The sequence below is a fragment of the Monodon monoceros genome, unplaced genomic scaffold (assembly GCF_005190385.1).
Source record: "Monodon monoceros isolate NGI ecotype Baffin Bay Population unplaced genomic scaffold, NGI_Narwhal_1 Super_Scaffold_6, whole genome shotgun sequence".
In the NCBI taxonomy this organism is placed as follows: domain Eukaryota; kingdom Metazoa; phylum Chordata; class Mammalia; order Artiodactyla; family Monodontidae; genus Monodon; species Monodon monoceros.
In genome coordinates, this window is record NW_021703783.1 from 84,642,456 (window position 1) to 84,665,529 (window position 23,074).

At 47.4% G+C, this 23,074-nt stretch overlaps 1 protein-coding gene across 3 annotated transcripts in view; it reads right to left on the bottom strand.

Annotated features, from left to right (window-relative positions):
* Positions 1 to 1,450: 1,450 nt before the first annotated feature.
* Positions 1,451 to 23,074, bottom strand: part of NUAK1 (NUAK family kinase 1) — a 69,250-nt gene continuing 47,626 nt past the window's right edge. For 2 of the 3 annotated variants that reach the window (XM_029206514.1, XM_029206515.1), the window contains 4 exons: positions 22,120 to 22,185; positions 10,741 to 10,860; positions 8,821 to 8,953; positions 4,858 to 6,011 (listed from right to left, as the gene is read on the bottom strand). In XM_029206514.1, the coding sequence (XP_029062347.1) occupies positions 4,858 to 6,011; positions 8,821 to 8,953; positions 10,741 to 10,860; positions 22,120 to 22,185 (1,473 nt within the window). Of the gene's footprint in view, positions 6,012 to 8,820; positions 8,954 to 10,740; positions 10,861 to 22,119; positions 22,186 to 23,074 lie in introns of all 3 variants that reach the window. The other variant, XM_029206513.1, reaches the window with a different exon arrangement.

Here is a 23,074-nt window from a genome sequence, read left to right on the forward strand (position 1 = left end):
ATATGTCACATCTTCTTTATCCATTCATCTGTTGATGGACACTTAGGTTGCTTCCATGTCTTGGCTATTGTAAATAATGCTGCTATGAACATTGGGGTGCATGTATCTTTTCAAATTAGAGTTTTCACCTTTTCCAGATATATGCCCAGAAGTGAGATTGCTAGATCATATGGTATCTCTATTTTTAATTTTTTAAGGAACCTCCATACTGTTCTCCATAGTGGCTGTACCAATTTACATTCCCACCAACAGTGTACTAGGGTTCCCTTTTCTCCACACCCTCTCCAGCATTTAGCCAAAGGGGTTGACTTATAGGTGAACTTCCCCTTAGTCTCTTATCCTGCACGACTGACAGGCCCATTTGCTAACAGCAGTAGAGACCAAAGCAAGAATTAAGAGTCTCCAGACCAGGCAGATTGTCTCAAACGTCCTATTTTAAAAGTCAGTGAATACTGCCCTGTAAAGAAAGGACTATAGTTTCCCATTCATAATGAGTTTTACTCTCAGGCTAACTTCACAGAAATTCTCTCCTTCCTTCTTCAAAGCCCTGTTAGAGTTTGGCAAAGGTAGCAATTAATATACCCACAAGTCAGATGAGAACACTGAGGCCCGAAGAGGTGAAGAAATTTGACTCAGTAGCAATCATCATGTCCAAACTGGAAAGCTGCACTTTTGTTGGAAAGTCAGACTTCTCTTGCTTGGATCCCTAACACTGATATTCAGTGCACAGCATGACTCTCTAATATTAGAGACTAGGGGTAGGATTGGATGTCATTTGATATCGTGACTGGGATCCAGGAACTCCTCAATCTTACCCTGTTAACCATCCCTCTTTCCAAGAGCTTCCTGAGGGTCCGTTAGCACAAAAAACAATGGCAAATGGGACTAAGGACGGCATTTTATTATAGGCAGAGCAGTGGTCTTCCCCATTAGGAAATATGGCCCAATGATTTGGACTCAGAGCAACCATATGATCGCTTTGTCTGCCCTTGGGATAGAGGGAGGCTGAGGCAGGGGGCAGGCAGAGGAAACTGACATGTGGGGAGCAAGTGTGGCTAAGGGGTTAACCTTTGATGCCATCTCTAGTCCAGACTGTGGGAAAAGGGTCAACTTTTTGGAAACCAGAACTGAGAACATGTAAATTTGGAAGCTATGGGGTAAGCCAAGGTGGGTCATAAAACCAGGGATGAGAAAGTGAGGCTACAGAAGGAGAAGAATGAAACTGGCATGCAAGGAGGAGCAGAAAAGAGGGCCTGGGTCCTACTTTTCCAGTTTCTGGTTGCAACTGCACGGCCAGCTACATTTCCTCTTCTGGGAACTTCGAAGAAATTCCCCCTTTGTGCTTAAGCTAACAGGTGGGTTTCTGTTACTTATACCCATTCTGTCATTCTCTTAACTAAGAGAAAAACCACCAAATAAAGAAGCAACGTCCCAGTTCAGTTCATGGCAATTTATTTAATTTAAAAATAAAAACAGAAACAAAAAACAAATCAGTTTCCAATGAAAATACAAACACTTTGGGTGGTTATCCAGCTTTTTTTTTTTTCCCCTGTAGGCTGTCCTGGGCTCAAACCAATCAAATGAATGAAAACCAATTTTGACTGGAGACATAAAGCATGTTGCACCGTTTAAATTACACCAATATATTATTATAATACCTTTGAAATGCCTTTCAGACCAATAAATAAAAAAAGACAAATTCAAATAAAAAAGTCAACTTTTTATTACCAAAAAAAAATAGAAATTAAATAAAAGTCACAACATGGATTTAAAAAAATGTGCAGTCAAGTTTCTCTCTCTCTTCTTTTTTTTCTTCTAGGAATGATACCATGCCAGTAAATCCCTACAGAACATTTCCAGTTTGGCAATAAGCAGTCAGTCAGTCATTCACATTTGTACTCAAGACAGCAGGCGTGGCCAACACTCACCAGAGTCTCACCCTGAAAGATGCACCTTGTCATCTGCAGAAGCAGCACCTTAAAACAGGGATGGAAATTCAGAGAGTACTTGGCATTTTCATTTTGCCTGGGGTCTTGAAGCACTTCCTGAAAACTGATCATGCCTTGAAATTTACCTGTAAAAAGAAGTATAATTCTACTCCTTTGGCAGATGTGTAAACTAAGACACTGAAAGGCCCACAGAGGCAAGGAAAGGACCAGGAGAGCTGACCTTGAATCTCCTGCTTGGTCCACCAGGTCATCAAAGTGTCTCTCACTTGTAATTCCATGGAAATGAATCAAGCATAATTTCCTTGGCTGGGATTGGCTGGAAGGGATGATAGGACTTAATCAGGAAGCAAGGGAGCTGCTTTGAGGGCCTGTCCCTCTATTCCAAGTTTTTCCTTAAAAGGACAGAGTCAACATCACGTCCAGAATCAGAGGATGTTAGCAGAATGTCAGAACTAGGCAAGGCCTGAGAGACCAGCTAATCTACCCCTCCAGCCCTCACTGAAGGGAAAACTCAGCCCCGGAAATACTGCAGGTGCCTAAGGCCACCAGCACACCTGGATTAAACTCAGGGTCTCTTCCTCTGAGTGGAGGACTGTCTTTACCACAATCCACTGTCTGGTTCTACTGACAAGAGAGAACATACATGTGTTTTGGGGGTGGGGGTAGAATGACGTTCCTTAATAGTGTCATTTTTACTTGAAGATTGTAAGGATGGAAAATACCAAACAGACACAATCACTAGGGCAAGAGGAAAATACACCAACCAGTAGGTAGGTGTTATACCTAAGTCATACTGACAGCTACCAACCAGGCTGGCTGCCATGCATGAGGGACCAGCAGTGTGGCAGTGCAGGCTGTCCAGAAAAGGTTGCGTAAAATGAGACAAGGAGGGAGCTTTAGAGATTGCAGAATGCCCTCCGCGCACCCACACGCCCCATACACAGTTTGCTAGCTACAGAATTTTTTTCCCTTTGAACCTATCTTGGAGTTCAGGAAGGAGGTGGAATTGAATGAAGGGAAACCGGAAAGCTTCCCATATTACACTACTCAGCTCAACCCGAAGGGACGCACAAGCCAAAACCCCAGAGCTGGTGACAAGGGGAGAAATGGAGCCATCTCCTTAGGGAAAAGGGCAGTTTCATTCTAATCAATGTTCGTAGTACCTGAAGGTGAATTCCTTCTCTTCTCCCCATGAACTATTATTATCTGTTGGTTTTCCCCAAAATACCCCCAAGACTAGTTCTCCTTAAATGTCTAGGTGGCTTTCAGAAGTCAGCCATCCTGAAACAAGAGTTTCAATTAGCTGGGGCCAGTAGAACCTGAAGTTGTCCCAAACTCCCAAATAAGACCATTAATTCCAAACTCGGTATCTGAAGATGCCCCACTGTGGGCGTGACATCTGATCACCTGTAATCCGGGTGTCTAGAAGTTACACTATGTTAGCTATGTTACTTTTCAAGCTAAAAGTCCTGTCACACCTCTTTTCTGCCTCCTCCAGAAGCATCTGGAGGACTTCCAGGGAAGTGTTCCCTCTCCTCTCTGCTTCCTCCCAACCCACTCTGCTCTTTAAGCACCTTATTCATCTGAGTGGCTGGAACGCTCCCCCTAAAGCCTAGGAGTTCTAGGCAGGTAGGACACAGAATACCTAGATTCGTACGGGGAAACACCTTCTGCCTGACTTACCTTTCCTCATCCAAATACCCCACCTACACACTAACTCCCTAGAAGCAAACTCGCCTACCTCTGAGGATTCTACGCTTAGTGGATGGGGAAACGTTTGCTACAAGTAAACAAGGTTAATGGTTGAGCGAGTTACTCCTTTGGGGACTATGGACGGTATCACATCCAATTCAAAATATTCACACAGGTCAGAACCCACAAGGCAGCATTCCAGTTAATATTGAGATGTTAAAGAAATTGACAAGTTGTCCCCTTGCTGGTGTGGATCAACTTCCACTCATCTGCAAAAGATCACAGAGGGTTCCAAGCTCTGTTATACACCATAGTTTCGACCTCTGACACCACCTCTTTTTCCCTGTCTACCCTTGGAGGTTGTGCTGAAGAGCCAGGAAGACACCAGGAAAGAAGAGGCAGACAACAAAAAGCCAAAAAATCACCATGGGCTGACTCTAAGTCCTTAGCAGTGTTCAGAGCACTCTCTCTCTGACCAAGGCCCTGTCTTCCATTCAAGGTAGAGTGGCAAATTAACAAATGCCACACTAGTGGCATGAAAGAGATAACACTGATCCCACGGGATCTACACTAGCACTCCCAGGGCTTAGCCAGGTCAAGGATGGCAACTACACGGCATGAGTGCTACTGCACCCCTTCCCATCCCCATGGCAGCCAATACTATTCAATCACACCACTCCTTCCCACTGTCTGGGCTACTCAAACCCGCACACCCAGCAGCCCCTATCCATCGATTACCGATTCAAGCTCAGATGAAATCTACGTGCCCACCCCCTGCAGGCAGACCAAGCCTGCTAACGTGAGGAGAGAAGGAGCGAGCTCTGAGTTCACTCAGAGCAGATGGCCCCAGTCTGTCTTGCCCTCCTCCAGAAGCATGTGGACGACTTCTAGGGAAACGTTTCCTCTCCCATATGCTCCCTCCCCACCCCTTAAGTGCTGGCCAACACCACCTCCCCTGGACTCTAGGAGGTGCCATAAAGCAAATGCCAATGAGGATCCCACTTCTGACTGGCAGTTGGCAGGACTGGCCAAGAGCCCACTTCTCCCTCATAGGCACTGGCTCAAGGCTGCAAATTTGGCCAAAGCAAGACAGCACCGATCCTTTTTCAGTCTGTTGTCATGGCCAGCAAAGAGGTAACCAGCTCTGTCCATAGCCCAGTCACCACTCCCACTCCTCCCTTGTACCCACCCCGACCCACCCTTGCACCCTGGGGAGCTAGTTGAGTTTGTTACAGATCTCCAGCGCTTTCTTGTAGACCTGAGTCACATCGTCCATGTCCGTGAGGAGGGAGAAGCTGCTGTCTCCCAGCCGGTTCCGGTACCGCTTCAGGTACTGGGGCCGGGGCCGGTTCTGGAGCCCCTCAAAGTCCTGGATCTGGAGGAAGTTTTCGGCAGAGACGCAGCTGCGGATGCGCTGGCGGGCAGGGCGATTCTCCTGCAAGTCGAGCAAGTCGAAGGAGTCGCTGGACAGGACGCTGTCGTCACTGACGACGCTGGAAGGCCGGCTGTAGCTCCGGGAGAGGCCCTCGGCAGGGATGCCGGGCTCCAGCAAGGATTCCAGTGTGGGCATTTCGGGGCTGGCCAGGGCCTGGTCCATGGTGCTCTCTGAGTACTTGCTGCTGTGTTTCAAGATGCCCTTCCTGTGGCAGGAGAGGCTGTGGGACGTCACCCTGGCCGGATCCGGGGGGCTCGGGGAGGGGATGCCGCCATCCAGCCCATCGTTACTGTCCAGCAGCTCCGAAGACTCGCTGCGCTCCGGGGACGAGTAGTAACCCGATTCTCTCTGCTGGGTCTTTTTCAAGATGCCTTTCTTGGGCATCGTGGCCGACTGTTTTGGGCTGAGTTTAGCTGGCACCTCCGCCTCGGGGGCGCTTGGCAGGGGCACGGCAGTCCGGCACAAGTCCTGCTCCAGCTTGAAAGCGGGGGGTAAGGCAGGGCTGACGACGCCTTCGATGAAGCCGGTGCTGTGAGAGCGATGCTCGCTGTTGCTCCGCTTCTTCAGGATCCCTTTGGGCCGCTTGGAACTCACCTTGGATGGGCTCTCAGGCACCGAGTCCTGGCCGGACTGAGCAAAGTCGTTCTCTTTCTTGGACTTCTTCAGCGACCGCTGCCGCTCCAGCATGACCTCGGGGGCCCCGGGTTTGGCCAAGCCCTTAATTTTGGCTTCAGCCTCAGCCTGTAGCCCTGTGGAACGGTGGTGCCAGTCGATAATGCGGGCCAAGAGTGGGGACTCAGCGCTGTGAAGGGCATCGCAGTCACAGACGCTGCTCTTGTAGCCCCAGTTCACCCACCAGTGGTTGGCAATGTCCTCGATGGTGGCCCGGCGGTCGGGGTTTACCATCAACATCCACCGAATGAGGCCTCGGGCATCTATGGGACAAGAAGCAGAAGGAACGATACATTTTACGGGAGTTTTGGGCTTTCCAAAGCTGACGCTCCGGGGGTGCAAAGGAGACACACTCATTTGAGGAAAGATCCAAATGGAGCCCTGGTGAAGCCACGCTATGGAGCAGGAAGCCGTAGCCTTCCAGACTGTCCATCAGAAAGCGTCATCAGGACTCAGAGCCACAGGCCAGTGGGCTATCAGAGCCCGGCATGTTTCTCCGCGCTACTGACGGAATGTCAAACTGCTGACCTTCCATCCACTCAGATCTGTATAAAATGGGGAAGGCCAGGTAACCAAGAAAGAATCCAGACCTGACCCCAAGCAGGGCCCCACCATTCCTTTGGTGGATATCGTTTTACTAAATGGGAAAACAGGTATAGATTACCACGGCTTTTAGTCCTCCAAAGTTAGGTCTATATAAACACACAGCGCTCAGGTCACCAGGAAAATGTGTCAGCACAAAAAGGAAATTTAGGGCTGAGATGGCAAGGAAAAGGCTTCTCATCAGAGAGGGAGAGACAGAGAAGGATGGAGAGGTGTTCACACCTGGCACGCCTGGGCCTTGAGAGGGGGCCGTCCCCAAGGCTGGCCTGACCCGGGCCTTGGCCGGGCTCTGAATCCCACACCCAAGTGCTCACCTCCTGTCCCTCTCTGACATAAGCCATAGCCTACCAAGCTGTCAGATCAGAGAGCTGATCTCTATCTGCTATCCGTTTACGGCCTGTCTGAAAAACTCCATTTGTCAATTTCTGCTGCCAAAGAATTAGGGGAAAGCCCCAAAGGGATGTTGAGGAGGCCACAGGAACCAACAGACTCTCACAGCTTATAAATCGCCTTTTAAGATCAAACCGTGCTCCCCAAATGGGGGTTGAATTATATCCTGGGAAGGCGCCACCTCCCCTCAGCTACTTATGTAGCTATTGAGTAGCTGGCCGGGACCTGGCAATGGAGCCAGGGGTGAGCCGCAGCCCTGAAAAGTAACAGGATGTTCATTCATTCGGTCAATAAATGTTTTCTGAACCCCTGTAGTGTACCAGAAACTGTGTTGACACAAGTTAGCTGGTCAGGCAAAAAGGCTGCCATAGATTTCACCCTGAATTTTCTAAAAACAAACAAAAATACTCGGGTTAGCTTATTGAAAAAATGTACAGATATAGATATCTGCATATCTATACCTGTTTATACATATAAAATACTCAGTGCTCATTATTCACAGATTCTGTATTTGTAAATTCGCCTACTCATTAAAATGTATTTGGAACCCCCAAATCAATACTCAAGGTGCTTTCCACGAACTGGCAAAAAATGTGAATTGCCCCCACACACAATGCGCATGTGCATTCCCAGCTGAAGCAGAACCAGGTGACAAGGCACTGCCTTCTTGTTTCTGCTCTCATGCCGTAAGCAAGTGTCCTTTTCACAGTCCGTTTAGTTCATGCTTTTCACATATTTGCACTTTTTATTGGTGATTTCACTGTTTAAAATGGCCCCCAAGCGTGGTGCTGAAGTGCTATCTGGGGATTCTAAGGCCAAGAAGGCAGTGATGTACCTTACGGAGAAAACATATGAGCCAGGTAAGCCTCATTCAGGCATGAGTTAAAGTGCTGTTGGCCGTAAGTTCAATGTTCATAAATCAACAATATATTTTAAATGAGGCGTCTTTAAACAGAAATATACATAAAACAAGGATATGGATTGATCAGTTGACAAAAACGTTGTGACCACAGGCTCCCAGGAGTCGAGCCCTGTATTTCCCTATGAGTAGTGCTTCAGTATTCACAAACTCAGCGTTCACAGCAATGTTATAGGACACAACTGCGGCAAATAATGAGAATCAACCGTGTGTGTGTATATACACATGTAGGATGCGCGTACTGCAATATACGAAGTGTCTGTTAACCACATTCCAAATACGGCCACCTGTACACACCCCTTCTGCACTCAAACAATGCTCTCCCATCAAGAGATGGAGCTTATGGCCTTGGGCGCTTTGACCAATAGAATGTGGCAGAAGTGACATCATCTGGCTTCCAAGCAGACGTTAAGAAGGCCTGGCAGCTGCTTCTTCCTCCATCTTCGAGCCCTGAGCTGCTATGTAAGAAGTCCACGCTCCTTCCTAGAGAGAGAGGCCTGGGGAGGCAGCTCATGGGGAGAGAGCCCACACAGAGGGGCCCCGAGGTGTCCCCACAATCGGCCCCAACTCCAGCTACCGTCTGATTGCAACTGTAGGAGAAACCCAAGGCCGGCCAGAAAAGCTCTAACCAATCCAGGGAATCAAGAGATAACGGCTAATAGATGTTGTTTAAACTGCTGAGTTTGTTTGGGTGTGGGAGCGGGATGGGATAGACTTGTTCTGTGGCAACAGGTCATGAAACAGCACCCATGTGCCATACCCCCCGGCCAGGGCAAGGTGTGCAGAAGAGCAGCTGCCACCCTTAGAGTCTACTGAGGGGGTTTTATGTCTACGTGGACTGGAAGGCACTTCACGTAATACCTTTTCCAAAATGTGAATGTATAGTGGAGAAACAGAATCTAAACAGGGTAAGGGCCTTGCCCAAGTTCACACAGCAAGCAAACAGGACCCCTAGCCTGCAGGGTAGAACAGCTGTTCTGGAAATATCACAGCGGGAAGGTTTGGGGAAAGTGGCCTAACAAGCCAGCTCTGCCAGAAGGCAAAGATCTGGGGGGAAGAAAGAGGAAAAAGCAGGAGTCTCCTTACAGACATGGACACAAAAGCAGAAAGTGTGAGCTGGCCTCGCCCGGCTTAGCCGCTGACCCTCCGTGGGCACACACCTGAGGGCTGCGTGGGCTCCCGGTACTCTCCACTGCTGATCTGCCGAATGAGGTTTTTGTGATCGAAACCATCGAAGGGCATTGTTCCATAAACGAGAGTGTAAAGCAACACGCCCAGGGCCCAGCTGTCCACCTGGAGCAGAGAGACAAGACATATAGGAGCTGGGAAGTAGATTCCCTTCCAAACCATTAGCATCACAGACCATGAGCAGCCACCCTCAACGACCCCAGGAATGGAATTTAGCACCTGGCAGACAGGTTCCCACCACAGCCTGACACCTGATAGGCAGTGCACCTGGGGCCTGTTTCAGAGCCTGACTTTTTCATTGCAAACTGAGAGCAACGGTCCCAACCCATAGAAGAACTTTCTTGAATAGATGATATTCTTTGATCCTCACTATAATTTTGTGAAACAGGTAGGGCCCCGGATTATTTTCAGCCCTATTTGGCAGATGAGAATACTGAGGTCCAAGGAAGTTAAATGGTTTCTCCAGAGGCCCCTCCCCATCCCAGTGATGGAGGTAAGACTGGAACATGGGGTTCTTGACTCCTAATCCAGGAATCCTGCACCTTCTTCAAATGGATCAGGGGTTGCAAACTCAAATGCTTACAAGAGCCAGGCAGACAACAAACATGAACAAAGAAAGAGAGACAGTGGGGTACCACGTGGAGTGTTGGTTTGAAGACAAACTATAGAGGGCATTCACCCATCTTACACAGGCAGCCTCCTCTGGCTAGTTGCTGTCACATAGTAATATAGGCCCAGCACTGCTAGATCCTTTGTTTTTTCAAGAGAAGTCAGAAAACAGACTTTTATGTGAAATCTCCCATTTATTAAATGTTCAATTTTTTTTTAGAAAGATGGCCAAATAAAGCACTCTTGCTGGCCAGATCACAGGCTGCCAGCTTGTAACCTCAGAAATGGATCATCAAGGATCAAAGCAGCATTCATTATCTGTGATAAATTTACAGTGTCAAGTTTCTGCAATGTTGTAAATTGGACCTTAGGCTCCTCCCTTACATTCTTGTTTTGGAAAGACTTTCTCCTTACTGCAAGTGATGGAGGCTCTTGGCATCCATCTCTTTACCCTCTAGCCCTGCCCCAAACACTCTCAAACAGATAAATACTTGGAAGGAAACATTTCAACCCACTGAATGGCTGCTACTTAAAGTATCCTGAGTGGATGAATCTCTCTATAAATAGAACTATCTCTTTAAAAATGAATAATCAGTCACAACTCGCCCATTTTCAAAACGATATTTTCACATACCTGTGTCTTACAGTGGCCCTGAAAGCTTTAGGCACACAGAGAAATGTATTTCTCATGAATCAGAAGATGCAATTAAAATGTATTTCCTTGATCAGAAATACATGTTGTCAAAGATACACGCAAAAAGGTTCGCTGCAGAGTGAGGCTGTTTGCTTTCTGTTTTGCTTGTCTCATTACCATAGGGAACAACTGAAAACAATCTGTCTAACACTAGGGAAGTGATTAAATAAATTACAATACATTCATACAATAAAACATCATGTCATCGTTAAAAACCATGTTTTTAGTAATAACAAATTCAGAAAAGTCACAATTTTAAGTTAGTAATACAAGGCGAGATGTACACATATAACAGTGACCTCAATTGTTTGAAATACAAGATCTACACTGGAAAAAAAAAGCCTAAGAAGAAGTCACATAAATATTACGTGGTTGTCTCTTGTGGGGAGATTGCAGGCAACTTTATTTTCTCTTTTAGGCTGCTCTGGATTTTTCTCCCAGGTGTGTATATTATGGCTTTTATAATCATATAAGGAAACGGTTTTTTGTTTGCTTGCTTTTATGTTTGTTTGGTTTTTTTAAGTATTCCTAGCTTCAGTTCTTTTCTCCCCTCCAGCCCCCCACCGTACACACCAGGCAAGCTGCTCACCTCCGGCCCTCGGTAAGGCCTCCCGTTGACAATTTCGGGAGAGGCATAGAGTGGGCTCCCACAGAACGTTTGCAAGAACTTGTCCTTCTGGTACAGGTTGGAAAGCCCAAAGTCGGCAATCTACAAAGAGGAGCAAGACCCAGGGAGCCTGTTAGCGTTACCGTCAGCGTCTGCATCAGCTCAGCTCACACCACACGGACCAAAGCAGCTGAGGTGCCCCTGCGTGGCTCTGCCAGCTGGGTCACCCTTTTTTTTTTTAACTTTATTATTTTTTATTTTTTTTTAACATCTTTATTGGGGTATAATTGCTTTACAATGGTGTGTTAGTTTCTGCTTTATAACAAAGTGAATCAGTTATACATATACATATGTTCCCGTATCTCTTCCCTCTTGCATCTCCCTCCCTCTCACCCTCCCTATCCCACCCCTCCAGGCGGTCACAAAGCACGAGCTGATCTCCCTGTGCTATGCGGCTGCTTCCCACTAGCTATCTACCTTACGTTTGGTAGCGTATATATGTCCATGCCTCTCTCTCGCTTTGTCACAGCTCACCCATCCCCCTCCCCATATCCTCAAGTCCATTCTCTAGTAGGTCTGTGTCTTTATTCCTGTCTTACCCCTAGGCTCTTCATGACATTTTTTTTTTCTTAAACTCCATATATATGTGTTAGCATATGGTATTTGTCTTTCTCTTTCTGACTTACTTCACTCTGTATGACAGACTCTAGGTCTATCCACCTCATTACAAATAGCTCAATTTCGTTTCTTTTTATGGCTGAGTAATATTCCATTGTATATATGTGCCACATCTCCTTTATCCATTCATCCGATGATGGGCACTTAGGTTGTTTCCATCTCCGGGCTATTGTAAATAGAGCTGCAATGAACATTTTGGTACATGACTCTTTTTGAATTATGGTTTTCTCAGGATATATGCCCAGTAGTGGGATTGCTGGGTCATATGGTAGTTCTATTTGTAGTTTTTTAAGGAACCTCCATACTGTTCTCCATAGCTTTTGCACAGCAAAGGAAACCATAAACAAGACCAAAAGACAACCCTCAGAATGGGAAAACATATTTGCAAATGAAGCAACTGACAGAGGATTAATTTCCAAAATTTACAAGCAGCTGGGTCACCCTTTTCTCTGCAGCCCTGAGCTTTCATGAAAGGACCAGTTGGCACAACTGGGCCAGTGATTCCCGACTGCAGTCCCTGGCACCACTGCATGCTCTGTTACTTAAAATCGCTCCTTGCGAGGACTCTATTTTCACGTCAGTGTAGACTTGTCCTGAGAAATACCCACAGAATCACATGCTCGATGTTTCTGATGAACACTACAGTGTGTAACTATTAATCTGAGACCCGTCCGTCTGTGGCCTACCTAAAATCTCACTGCCTTCCTCCACAGTGGTGTAGGTACCTACCTGTGCACTGGACATCACCACCTTTTATAGACCTACGCACCAATCAGAACTGTATTCTGCCCACCTTGGGACCCTAGATGAAATGGACCCACAGCACCGGGTTCTGAGTCATCACACTGCAGCCCACACTCTGCCACTAGCCATCTGTGGGACATGGAGCAGGTCCCTTAGCTACCCTGAGCCTCAGTTTACCACCAGAAAATGGAAACCCACGATCCCTATGCTCTTCTGGATCACAGGACTATTGTGAGAACGATTAAAAAAAAAAAAGAATTAACCAAGGTGAACGAAAAAGTGCCTTGAAACTTTGTCTACAAGTTCCGGGCAAATGTTTTCCCTAACCTTGCTTCTCTTGTATCGCACACCCCTTGGAATCACTCTCTTCTCCTTTGGCTTCTTGAAGTGTTTTACTATCGTTTATGGCAGTGCTCTTCTGTGTGTGTGTGCACCTATTCATATATACATATAATGTATATATGTTACACGTATATACGTATTATCACATATATATGTATAATGTATATATTATACATGTACATATCATCACATATATCACATACATTCATATAATATATATGACATATGTACTTACATATGTATATACATACGTATATACAAATATATATATTATATGTATATAAATTCACCTTGCCTACTAGGCTGAGTCCCCCGAGGCAGGTGGCAGGTTCCACATCTGCCCCTCATCTCTGTAACATCCACTGCTTAGCACCTGCCCTCACCCAAGAAACACCTGTCACCAGAATAGGCATTATATTTTGAAAAGCACAAGACAATTAGTAGATAATACAAAATAATAATAGTAAACTTAGTTACCACTTACAGAACAACCTCCAATCATCAGGCGTGGTTCTAAGCACCTTACACTCTCTAATCTAATCCTATCTAAAATCCCATTTACACAACCATGTGAATGTATTTCATGCCACTGACATGGTACATTTATTTGTTTTTTTTGTTTTGTTTTGTTTTTTTGTGGTACGCGGGCCTCTCACTGTCGTGGCCTCTCCCGTTGTGGAGCACAGGCTCCGGACGCGCAGGCTCAGCGGCCATGGCTCACGGGCCCAGCCTCTCCGCGGCATGTGGGATCTTCCCAGACCAGGGCATGAACCCATGTCCCTGCATCGGCAGGCGGATTCTCAACCACTGCGCCACCAGGGAAGCCCGACATGGTACATTTAAAAGTGGTTAAAATGGTAAATTTTATGTTATGGATATTCTATCATAATTTTTTAAAGACCCACTTAACAGATGAGAAAATTGAGGTTTAGGAAAATTAGGTTATTCGTCTCAGGAGAGCTACCTAGCAAGCAACAATGTAAACCGAGTGTCTCTAAAGGTTCAAACCACTGCCCAGCGCTGCCCCTGGGTAATCTGCAAATCTCACCCAGTCTAAGCCAGCCTGCCACGCTGAGCCTCTGCGGACTTCTGCCCTTCCCCAAACTGATTTCCACTTGAAGCTTATAAATAGGATGAGTGATTCACGCACAGCCCAGCTGAGGCTCTGTTTTGAAGGCAGCGCCCAGAAGAAGGCTACTTTGTAAAAGTCACCCCTGAATGAACGGAATGGCACTGAAAGCAGCTGGCGCACAACCGCCCTCAGAAAACGCAGTCTCGGGGCTCAGCCTGCACTTAATTGCCCTGAATTCCACTTTCTTATCAAGGCCCCTGACTGGCTTGCAGGAAGTTGGTTGCAAGCTTTATGAAGTGTGCCCTGTCAATCAGGACAGGAAGGGACCAGCTGCAGCCCTGGAACATCCCGAGAAGTCGGCTAAGGCAGGACACAGCACTGTGAACGTCGGTGGCAACTGGGGCACTGCGTGAGCTTCCAAACACAGGCGCACACACACACACGTGAGAGGCACCCGCCACCACCACGTGCAAAACCCCACACACACACCAGGAGTGCTCGAGTCTGGGCATCCCTGCTTTCTTTCTCAGCTCTTCTGAGAAGTGTGTTTATGTTACGGCCCACTCCCATCCTCACAGACTAATGTTTATCAGCCTCTCCCAGTTAAACTGTCATTGTTGCTGACATAAGATTAATAGAAATCTAGATTAGTCCATGTTCTTGGCACTTCAGTGGAAAAGAAATATTAATCAACACACACACACACACACACACACACACACACACACAGTTCTCCACTTAAACTTGGGCTGCAGCTCTAAGATTCCACGCCGTATGGAGCTTATAGCAACTATTAAGACGGGAAATGGCCACTGTATAAAACGTCTCAAAGCCTCAATTTCCCATCTGTAAAATGGAGGTAGGAATAGTATCCAGCCCCATGGTGTCATAGGAATAGTATCCAGCCCCACGGTGTCAGAGATGTAAAGTATGTGCCAATTACTATTTTAAGCATTTTACAAAGTTGGAGCTCAAATACGTGTCCCACCTTTAAATCCACCTGGGTAGCTTTATTAGCTTCATGATACTCAAAACAATACTGGTTTTCCGTTGGAGGTAATTATGTAAGGTTTCTTTTTCAAATACACATGATTTCTTAAGTGAATTGCACTAAATAAAAGTATTAAAGTGAAATAGCACAGAAGATACTAGGAAAAGGCAAAATCCATGAAGAGAACAAAAGAAAAGACATTTGGGAAATTTGGGAAATAATGATTTTAAACCTAGTAAAACAAAAAGGAATCCCAGAAATGGTTCCAACGTGGAAGAGTCGTAAGTGGTGAACTAATCCTGCCCCTCGCTCTGTAAGTGAAGCAACTGAAGGTTACAGGACTTAAGAAGCTCCACTGAAGGTCACAGACAGAACAGCTACGTGAACATTGGGTTCTGTACGATTCTCTGTAACAGAACATCAGTTGTGTATCGAGGGTGACTCCACCAACGAGGCATCCAGCTTTGCTTTCAAAGTTGTATTTTTGCCGACACACTGGTAACCTTTGGAGAAAGGTAACCACTTTGCTGGTGATGGGCTGTTGCCCTGCCCCGTTCAGAACCACCCTCTGTCCTCACACTGGGCTATCAGTTCAGCCTGGACTCTGAAAAGGATATCAACACTCATGCCCTTAATTTCTAGAGTTTTTGTTGTTTTCAAACCTTTCTACAGGTGTGCCCTGCTGGATGAAAATCAGAGTTATACAAAGTGGGAAGTGATTATTCACATTTCAAAAGAATTAACCTCACTACAACATGGATGAACTTCGACGACATTATGCTAAGTGAAACAAACCAGACACAAACCGATAAATATTACAGAATTCCACTTATGTGAGGTACTTAGTGGAGTCAAGTTCATCAAGACAGAAGGTAGAAGGGCGGTTGCCAGGGGCTGGGGGAGGGGGGAACGGGGAGTTAGTAGGGAATGGGCACAGAGTGTCTGGTTGGGAAGATGCAAAAGTTCTGCAGATCCATGGTGGTGACGGTTGCACAACAACGTGAATGTACTTAATGCCACTGGACCGAAAACCTAAAAATGGCAAGCTTTACGTTACATATATTTTACCACCATTTTTTAAAAAGGGGGTTAACCTCGGATCACTGTGAATAATCCCTGTGAGCTCACGCAGTGAAAAAGGAAGGATCAGCTTGCTGATGACTAACCACTGGGAAAGGATGCTGATGTGGATGATAATAAAAGCAACGGTCTGACAGTCATTTGCAGTGTCTGACAGGAAGTGGACTGCACAGCTCAGAGGTTGTGGAGCCAGAAGCACCTGGGGCTAACCCTGGACTTGGCACTGCTAGATCATGGGTGGGAACTGCCACCAATTTCCTCATTGGCAAAATGGGAATAATAATAGAACCCACCTCTAAAGCTGTTCTGAGGATTGAAGACATGCACGTAAAGCCCCTGGAAGAGTCCTGGTACTGGCTGACTCTATAAACGACAGCCGTTAGGATAATGATGGTGGTTTGGTCTACTTAACAATTGTTTGCTCGGAGCCAGTGCCCACCAAAGACCCAAGAGAAATGACTACCATTCATTTCCGAAATGAGCATGTCCAGCATGAGAGGCTGCACCGCACGACAGGAGAAGTAAGGGATGCTGGGTTTGAGTTCAAATCCTGGCCTCGCCTTCTACCAGCTGGACCAGCAGCGTGAGCACCAGCTGGGAGCCCCACCCCAGACCTACTGAGTCAGTGTCTGCATTGTCACACGGTCCCCAGGGGATTCGTTGCACATCAGTCACTCTGAACCTGTGTTCCTTCAACTGTAAAATGGGGCGGGGGGGTGATGATTATAATGTAACCTACCTCACAGGGCAGATACGAAATCAAATGAATTGATAGATAGAAAGTGCCTTAACCCACGCCTTAAACATGGTAGGCCTTCGGTCAATGTTAAGCGATCACTACTTTCACCTGAGTCTCAGTTTCCTTTGTTGGATAAGGGAATTGCAATAGCCTCGACCACAAGGTGTTGTGAAAAGCAAAATCAGATTAAATGAGATAATAACAGCAGCATTGCTACATGCCAGTCGTTGTTCTGTGAGCGCTACGTATATTAAGTCCTCACCCCAACCCAATGAGCAGGGATCCACTGTTATCTCCATTTCGCAGATGAGGAAGCTGAGGCCCAGGGCAGGAAAGCGGCTGGCCTGAGATGTGGGTGAAGGGCTGCACTGGCTGTAAAGCTCTACATAAAGGGGATTTATTGTTCTTGGGTGGCTGAGGAGGAGACGGGCTTTCTGTGTCCCTCTCCAGAAAGACACACTCCATAGCTCTGTCGGGCCCTGGAGTTCATTGCTGTGGCTTTTCCGTGACAGCCTCACTCGGGTTGTCAGGAAGTGAAGGTACGGAGTGAAATGGTGAGCAAAAGTGAGTGGGGTCAGCTTGCATCGTCAGATCTAAGGTTACACCTCCTCTCGAGAGAGATGGGAAATAACGGATCCCAAGCCATCTGGGGAAGCTCTTCACTGAGGTACCTCCAAGAAGCAGCCTCTCGGGGGATGCGAACACGCAACCACCCAGCTCATTCGACCCTGGCAGCCCCGCATGGCTACTCTGGCCACAGTGACTCAGGCAACCTGGCCATGGCCACCATCAACACTTGGAGAGTCTCCCCCAGGGACAGCTGTCTGCAGGCTGCCTATATACAAGGTAAGGCCAGCTGAAGCAAGGATGAAAGAAGTGGCCTCCCCTTGTGAGTGTGAGGATGCTCTGTTGGATTTAGGGCAAATCTGGGTGGGTGTAGTAGAGAATTTATCAGGTGCCCGGTCTTTGGAGTCAAATAACCTTAGGTTTGTAAGCCAACCCCATTGCTTATTAGCTGCAGGAGCTTCCTCATCTGTAAAATGGGGGTAATCAGACCCACCCCAGTGGAGACATTCTGAGAACCAAATGAAATAAGGCGTGTGGAAGGTCTGCCCCAGGGTTCTGGCTTCTAGCAGGGGCTCCAAAAAGGTTACTTTCCTTGTCTAGCCTCCATGCCCTGCCCTGCTCCTGTGCTTGCTGCTCCTCCCCCTTGGAAGCCCATCATCACATCCCTTTCTATCTAACTCCTAGCCATCCTTCAAAACCCAGTTCAATTGCCACTGCCTCGGCAAAAGCTTTCTGATCTGCCCATAGTTCAGACCCACCACTTCCTCCTCAGCACTTCCACGACAGATTACAAAGGGACTATGAGGCACACAGCAGAGTCACCTGGGCCTAAGAGATGAGGATCAGGGAAGGCTTCCTGGAAGAAGAGGCCTTCAAGCTGAAACTCTAAGGAGGGGTAGGAAAAAAGCAGTAGGAAGAGCATTCCAGGCAGAGGCAACTGTGTGTGCAAAGGCCAAAAAGTCTAGTGGATTTGAGGAGTTGTGTCCTAGGCAAGGGAGCTTCTCTGACTGCCCCCCACCCCCCGCCCCCTATAGCTCAAATAACACCTGTCATTCCCCATACTCATCCCGCATGGATTTTCAACACCTCCAGAGAATTACACTACATATTTGTTTATTGCTTGTGTCCCCAACTGGAATTCTAAGTCCATTAGGACAGGTACCTTACCTTCCTCATTCACCTCTGTATCCTTCTCATGGCTCATTATTACTGCTGGTTTAACAACAGCTAGATTCTGAGCTCCAAGAAGACAAGGACCTGGCCATCTGGTTCACTATTAAATTCCCAACATCCAGCACCATGCCAGGTATACCGTAGGAATTTAGTAAATATTTGTGGTCAAATAAATAGTGCTCACGGGAGGTATTCAATTTGCTGAATGGATAAGTGCAGGAATGGAAGAGTGAATGCAGGCATTCATGGATATGTATGTATACACGCACATACACATAAGTGGACAAATGAACAAACAAATGAATGGATTCATTAATGCATGAATGCAGCATCCTCACATTCATATAATCAAAGCCCAGAGGCCCGTACCCTGAGCTGCCCTTCTTGGTCTTGTTAAGCCCCGGGGTTTCCATCTTGACTTAGCCCTGGCCATTCAAAGCTGCTCTTCTTATCCACAGCAGCAGGCATTTCCATTGTCATCAGGGGCAATGGGCCATTTCCCCTATGTCCCTCTACTCTGAGCCCTGGGAGCTCACCAAATTCCCAGCCCTCTTTGTGGAGGTCTGCTGACCCTGGTGCCTGGCCCTCTTCTCATTGTCAGGCACTTTTACAGGAGCTGTCTATGGGAATTGTCAGCATTCCATTCTCCCAGAGAGTGGGATGTGAATCTGGCCCATTTTTATTAATTGCAAATTAATGCTGTGCTGGGTGTCTATTTTAGTAGACATGCTTCTCCGCAAAGTACGGAATGCAACCCAAAGAAGCACATTGCTCTCATTCTTTCTGCCGACCGACTGTGTGAATATTTTTAGAAGCCACACCCTCGCGCAGTGGCCAGAAAAATAATTCCCAGTGCCAGATGCGCTCTTTGCAAATCAACATCAGGCAGGGAAGGGGAGAGGAACAAGAGCCATGGCTCACACCAAAACTGCAGCGACAAGTTTCGACCAGTAGCATTTTTATAGGCCTTCTGGGCAAAAGCCCTCCACCCTCGAGATACGCAACATGGACCCACATTTTGAGAAGCACCTCACTGCTCATACTCTGCTGGTCGGTAACAGGCCTTCAGGGTCAGTGGTCCCCCGGTGCAGACACTGATGACATGGACTCTCTTGAGCATGGAGGCCAGCTTGTGGCCATGTGTCTGCCTGCCTTTGCTACGAGTGCCCTTTCTAAATATGTTTCCAGCAAAATGCTGAGTCAGGAAGAGTTGAGCATATGCAGCCGGAAGACAGATCAACAGCAGCTGAAACACATTTTCAAAAACCTTGGAAGTGGGTGTGAGACGATATAAAGAGAATCTGCCTGGAAGTCAAACATGTGAGTTCTAATCCTGGCTGTCACCCCTTCACTCCAGAATCGAATAGCTTAGAGTACCGACTTACGGCGTGTAACAAGCATTGTGCCACATTCCAAGGAAACAAAGACACAATGACATACTGATTCGTTGTGTACAACCTTGGGCAGGCACATCACTTAGACTTTCTGGGCCATAATCATTAAAACAAGGGGTTGGAAAATGACCCTCAAGGTTCTTTCAAGCTCTAGGATTCTCAGATCCTCGTAGGATTCCTTGAACAAGCAGAAGGAAGGAACAGCGTAAGAGAGAGGGGAGGTTTGTGTGTGTGTGTGTGTGTGTGTGTGTGTGTGTTTTACCTTGGTAAACGCCGGGAGTAGACATTCTTAAGGATTCAGAATCCTAAGGAAAAAGGACGCAAACCTTACTTTTTATAATGTTCTATGTATCTGTTATTTCCCTACCTAATGGTTAGGGACCCTGGGATGAAGGACTTGGTCCTGGGAGCTGGGAGACCCCCATCACTGCCCTTTTGCTTTATGCAAATGAGCCGTTCTCCCAGGCTCCTGCCCATTGTTCCCCGCACAATTGCTTTCAGAATGGTGACCATTCTTCTCTTCCATCGGGGAATTCTATGACTCCGTAGGAAGCTATGTGCTTTATCACTTCTGGGACTACATCATGGGACCATGAGGTCAAGCTGTACCACAGAACCCGACCCCCAAGCGAGAGGCTCACATTCCAGGCCTTGTAAAGACCACATTTCGTTTTGAGAGTTCAGGGGCAGGTGGCAGAAAGACTCTGCAGAGAAAGTTACCAGGGTGGATGATACAAACCCTTAGAATGTGCCCCTCAGACCAGAACCCAATTCTCTAGCCGTGGCCTGACCACCGCGCCCCAGCACCTTCAGAGAGCTCACTTCCTGTTCAATGCCCTCCCCAATGGCCAGCCTTGTCAGCTGGGGCCTTGGATATTAATAGGTAAGTGCTAAGTGCTTTGACCACATATTGTCTAAAATCCTCACGTTTGTCACTGACTGTCCAGGGCTGGCATCCTTACTAGACAGATGTGGAGACTGAGGCTTAGATATGTGAATAATTAATCTAAAACACTGCCGTTAGTAAGGGGCAGGGTTGCACTTCAAACCCAGGCCATGCAACTCCAAAGCCACTGCTCTTAACCTGGACTCACTGCACTGTGCTTAGACAAGGCCAAAGGCAGAGCATCTTGTTCAGTCCTCAAAACAAGCCCGTGGGCATTACCCTCTCCCCATTTTATGGCTGAGGAAACAGGGTTTTAAGTGGCTCTCCCGATGTCAAACAGCTAGTAAACCACACAGGATGGAATTTTCTAACTCTGCAGCCACTGCTCCTTCTGGAATAATCCAACCACTTTGCCAGAAACAGAGAGACCCTGAGATTTCACTTCCTGTTCCTAGAAAGACTAATTGGACCGACTGTTTCCTCCTTATTCTGTGGGCTACGGAGACATATGTGATCACGGTCAACCACTCACAAAAAACAGGAGGTCACCCGGATGTGGCTTCCAGGGGCCTCTCAAAGGACGATGGTGACTAATGGTTGCCACCATGATCTGCAACCAGAATGCAAACACCAAAGCAACTGCAACCGTCCCAGCAAGGAAACAGCCTCCCTGTGATGCACTCCCTCAAAGGAAAGCAACAACAACAAAAAAAGGGCATGATGCAAGGTCACTCCCATGCTTGGTCCAGGGACCAGGGATGAGGCACTAACGTCACCGGTGGCCAATGAGAGGGACCCCTGGTGCTGGGAGTACTAAGGCCATTTCATAATGAAACCCATGCGGCAAGCTCCAGTTTATTTTGAAACCGTATTTGCTTACTTTGCAGCCATGATCAAAAGGCCATTCGGAGTGCTCTGCAGGGGGCACTTGAACCCTGTCGGCCAGGAGAGCTTTCTCTAGCTCCGTCAGCAGCCCGCATTAATACTCCCCGTGAGAGTCCACCCCATCACTTGCTGGCATGTTCTTTCCCAAAAGCCACCACCGCCACCATTTCAGTCGGCTTCCCAGTTCCACAGCTGGGGTGGGGGGTGAGGAGACAATGGGGTGGAAGTGACAGAGAAGTGGCAGGGACAGATAATAAATTGCGGGCCTGCGGGCAAATTCCAGCAGAATGGTTCAAACTTGGGCTCAGTGGGTCAGAGAGACAGGGGTTCAAACCCCAACTCCACTACCTACCACTGTGCTATCTCAGGAAAGTTACTTAACGTCTCTGTGCCTCAGTTTCCCTATCTGTGAAATGATGTAAGTAACAGTATCTATCTCATGACTGCTGTGAAGATTGAATTTAAGTGATATCGGGCAAAGATGCTATGAAACACAAACGCACTAGGTTATCGTTGTAAGTATTTTGATGGTGCTAATTACAGACTATGAGCTTCCCGAGGACAGGGACTGTATTCTAGTCAACTTTTAGGACAATGTCTGGCATGTGGTTGGAGATCGATAAATGCTTGTTGAGTGAATTCAACCACTGGAACTGAACTGAGGGCTCAAACACAGTGATTCTCCCCACCCGCCTGCCGGGAAGGAAGTGGCCGCCTTATTCGTAGGCTGCAGCTTGGAGCAGAGTGTAAGCCTTCAACCAGCTGTAATCCCCAGGTCTGGCATATCAATCAGTGAGGCAAGAGCTTTACCTTAATATTACAGTTGTCATCAAGCAGTATGTTTTCCAGCTTCAAGTCCCGGTGGACCACACCATTCTGAAATAAGAAGACAGGCAGGGAATTGAATGGGAGCAGTTGGGATGAGAGAGAAAGTGGGAGAGGGGGAGGAAGGAGGAGAGTGAGCAAAGGGAAATCTTTGACAGATTAAAGAAATGCGTCAGCGCCGGTGGTCTTCACCCCCATCCTTCAGGGCCTCTCTCACTGTCATGAAGCTCCCTGCCAGCGACCAGCACAGCACCAGCGACAGGAGAGCATTAGTCACTTGCTGTGTGGTTAAGGGAAAAATGACAGGAATCCATTCTCCCCCAGAGCCTGTAAAACAGCGGGGGGGATTCTTTGTCGGAATGTAATTCCACTGTGTGAAAGCCATATAGTCCCAGGCAGTGGCAAACATTGTCTGTCTGTGATGCGATTCCCAGGGAAGCAGCAGATTTCTCTGCTGGGGACTCAGAATGTGGGGCTCACAGACCCTGCTTGTCTTGTCTGTCTACCTGTCTCCCCAGGGCCTGGCTCAATCTGTTCTGACCCAGGAAACCATGCAGATCTGTCCTGAGGATAACGGAAGCATTCCCAAGGGTTATTTCCTAGGCAGCTGGGAGGCAAGGCTCCTCTCTGCTGGGCAAGACTCAGTGTGGAGTGAAGGGTGAAGGTGGGAGAGGCCACTGAGGCCAAAGCAAGCTGCCGCCATGCGGTGGGACCTTTCCATTCAAGCAAATGCTGGCAAAGCTGGCAGAGGAGCCCAGTGACAAGCAGGCAGGCAGCTGAATGGTGAAAAGAAGTCCTTAACCAGCAGGCTGTGGGTCTATAGAGCAGTAACGACTGTCCTGCTCAATTCTTTTCAAAACCCAGTGATCTTTTAAGGGGATGGGTGAGCAGGGGAAGAGGAACTGAAAGAACCAGCTATTGGGGCTGGGAGGACGTTTTT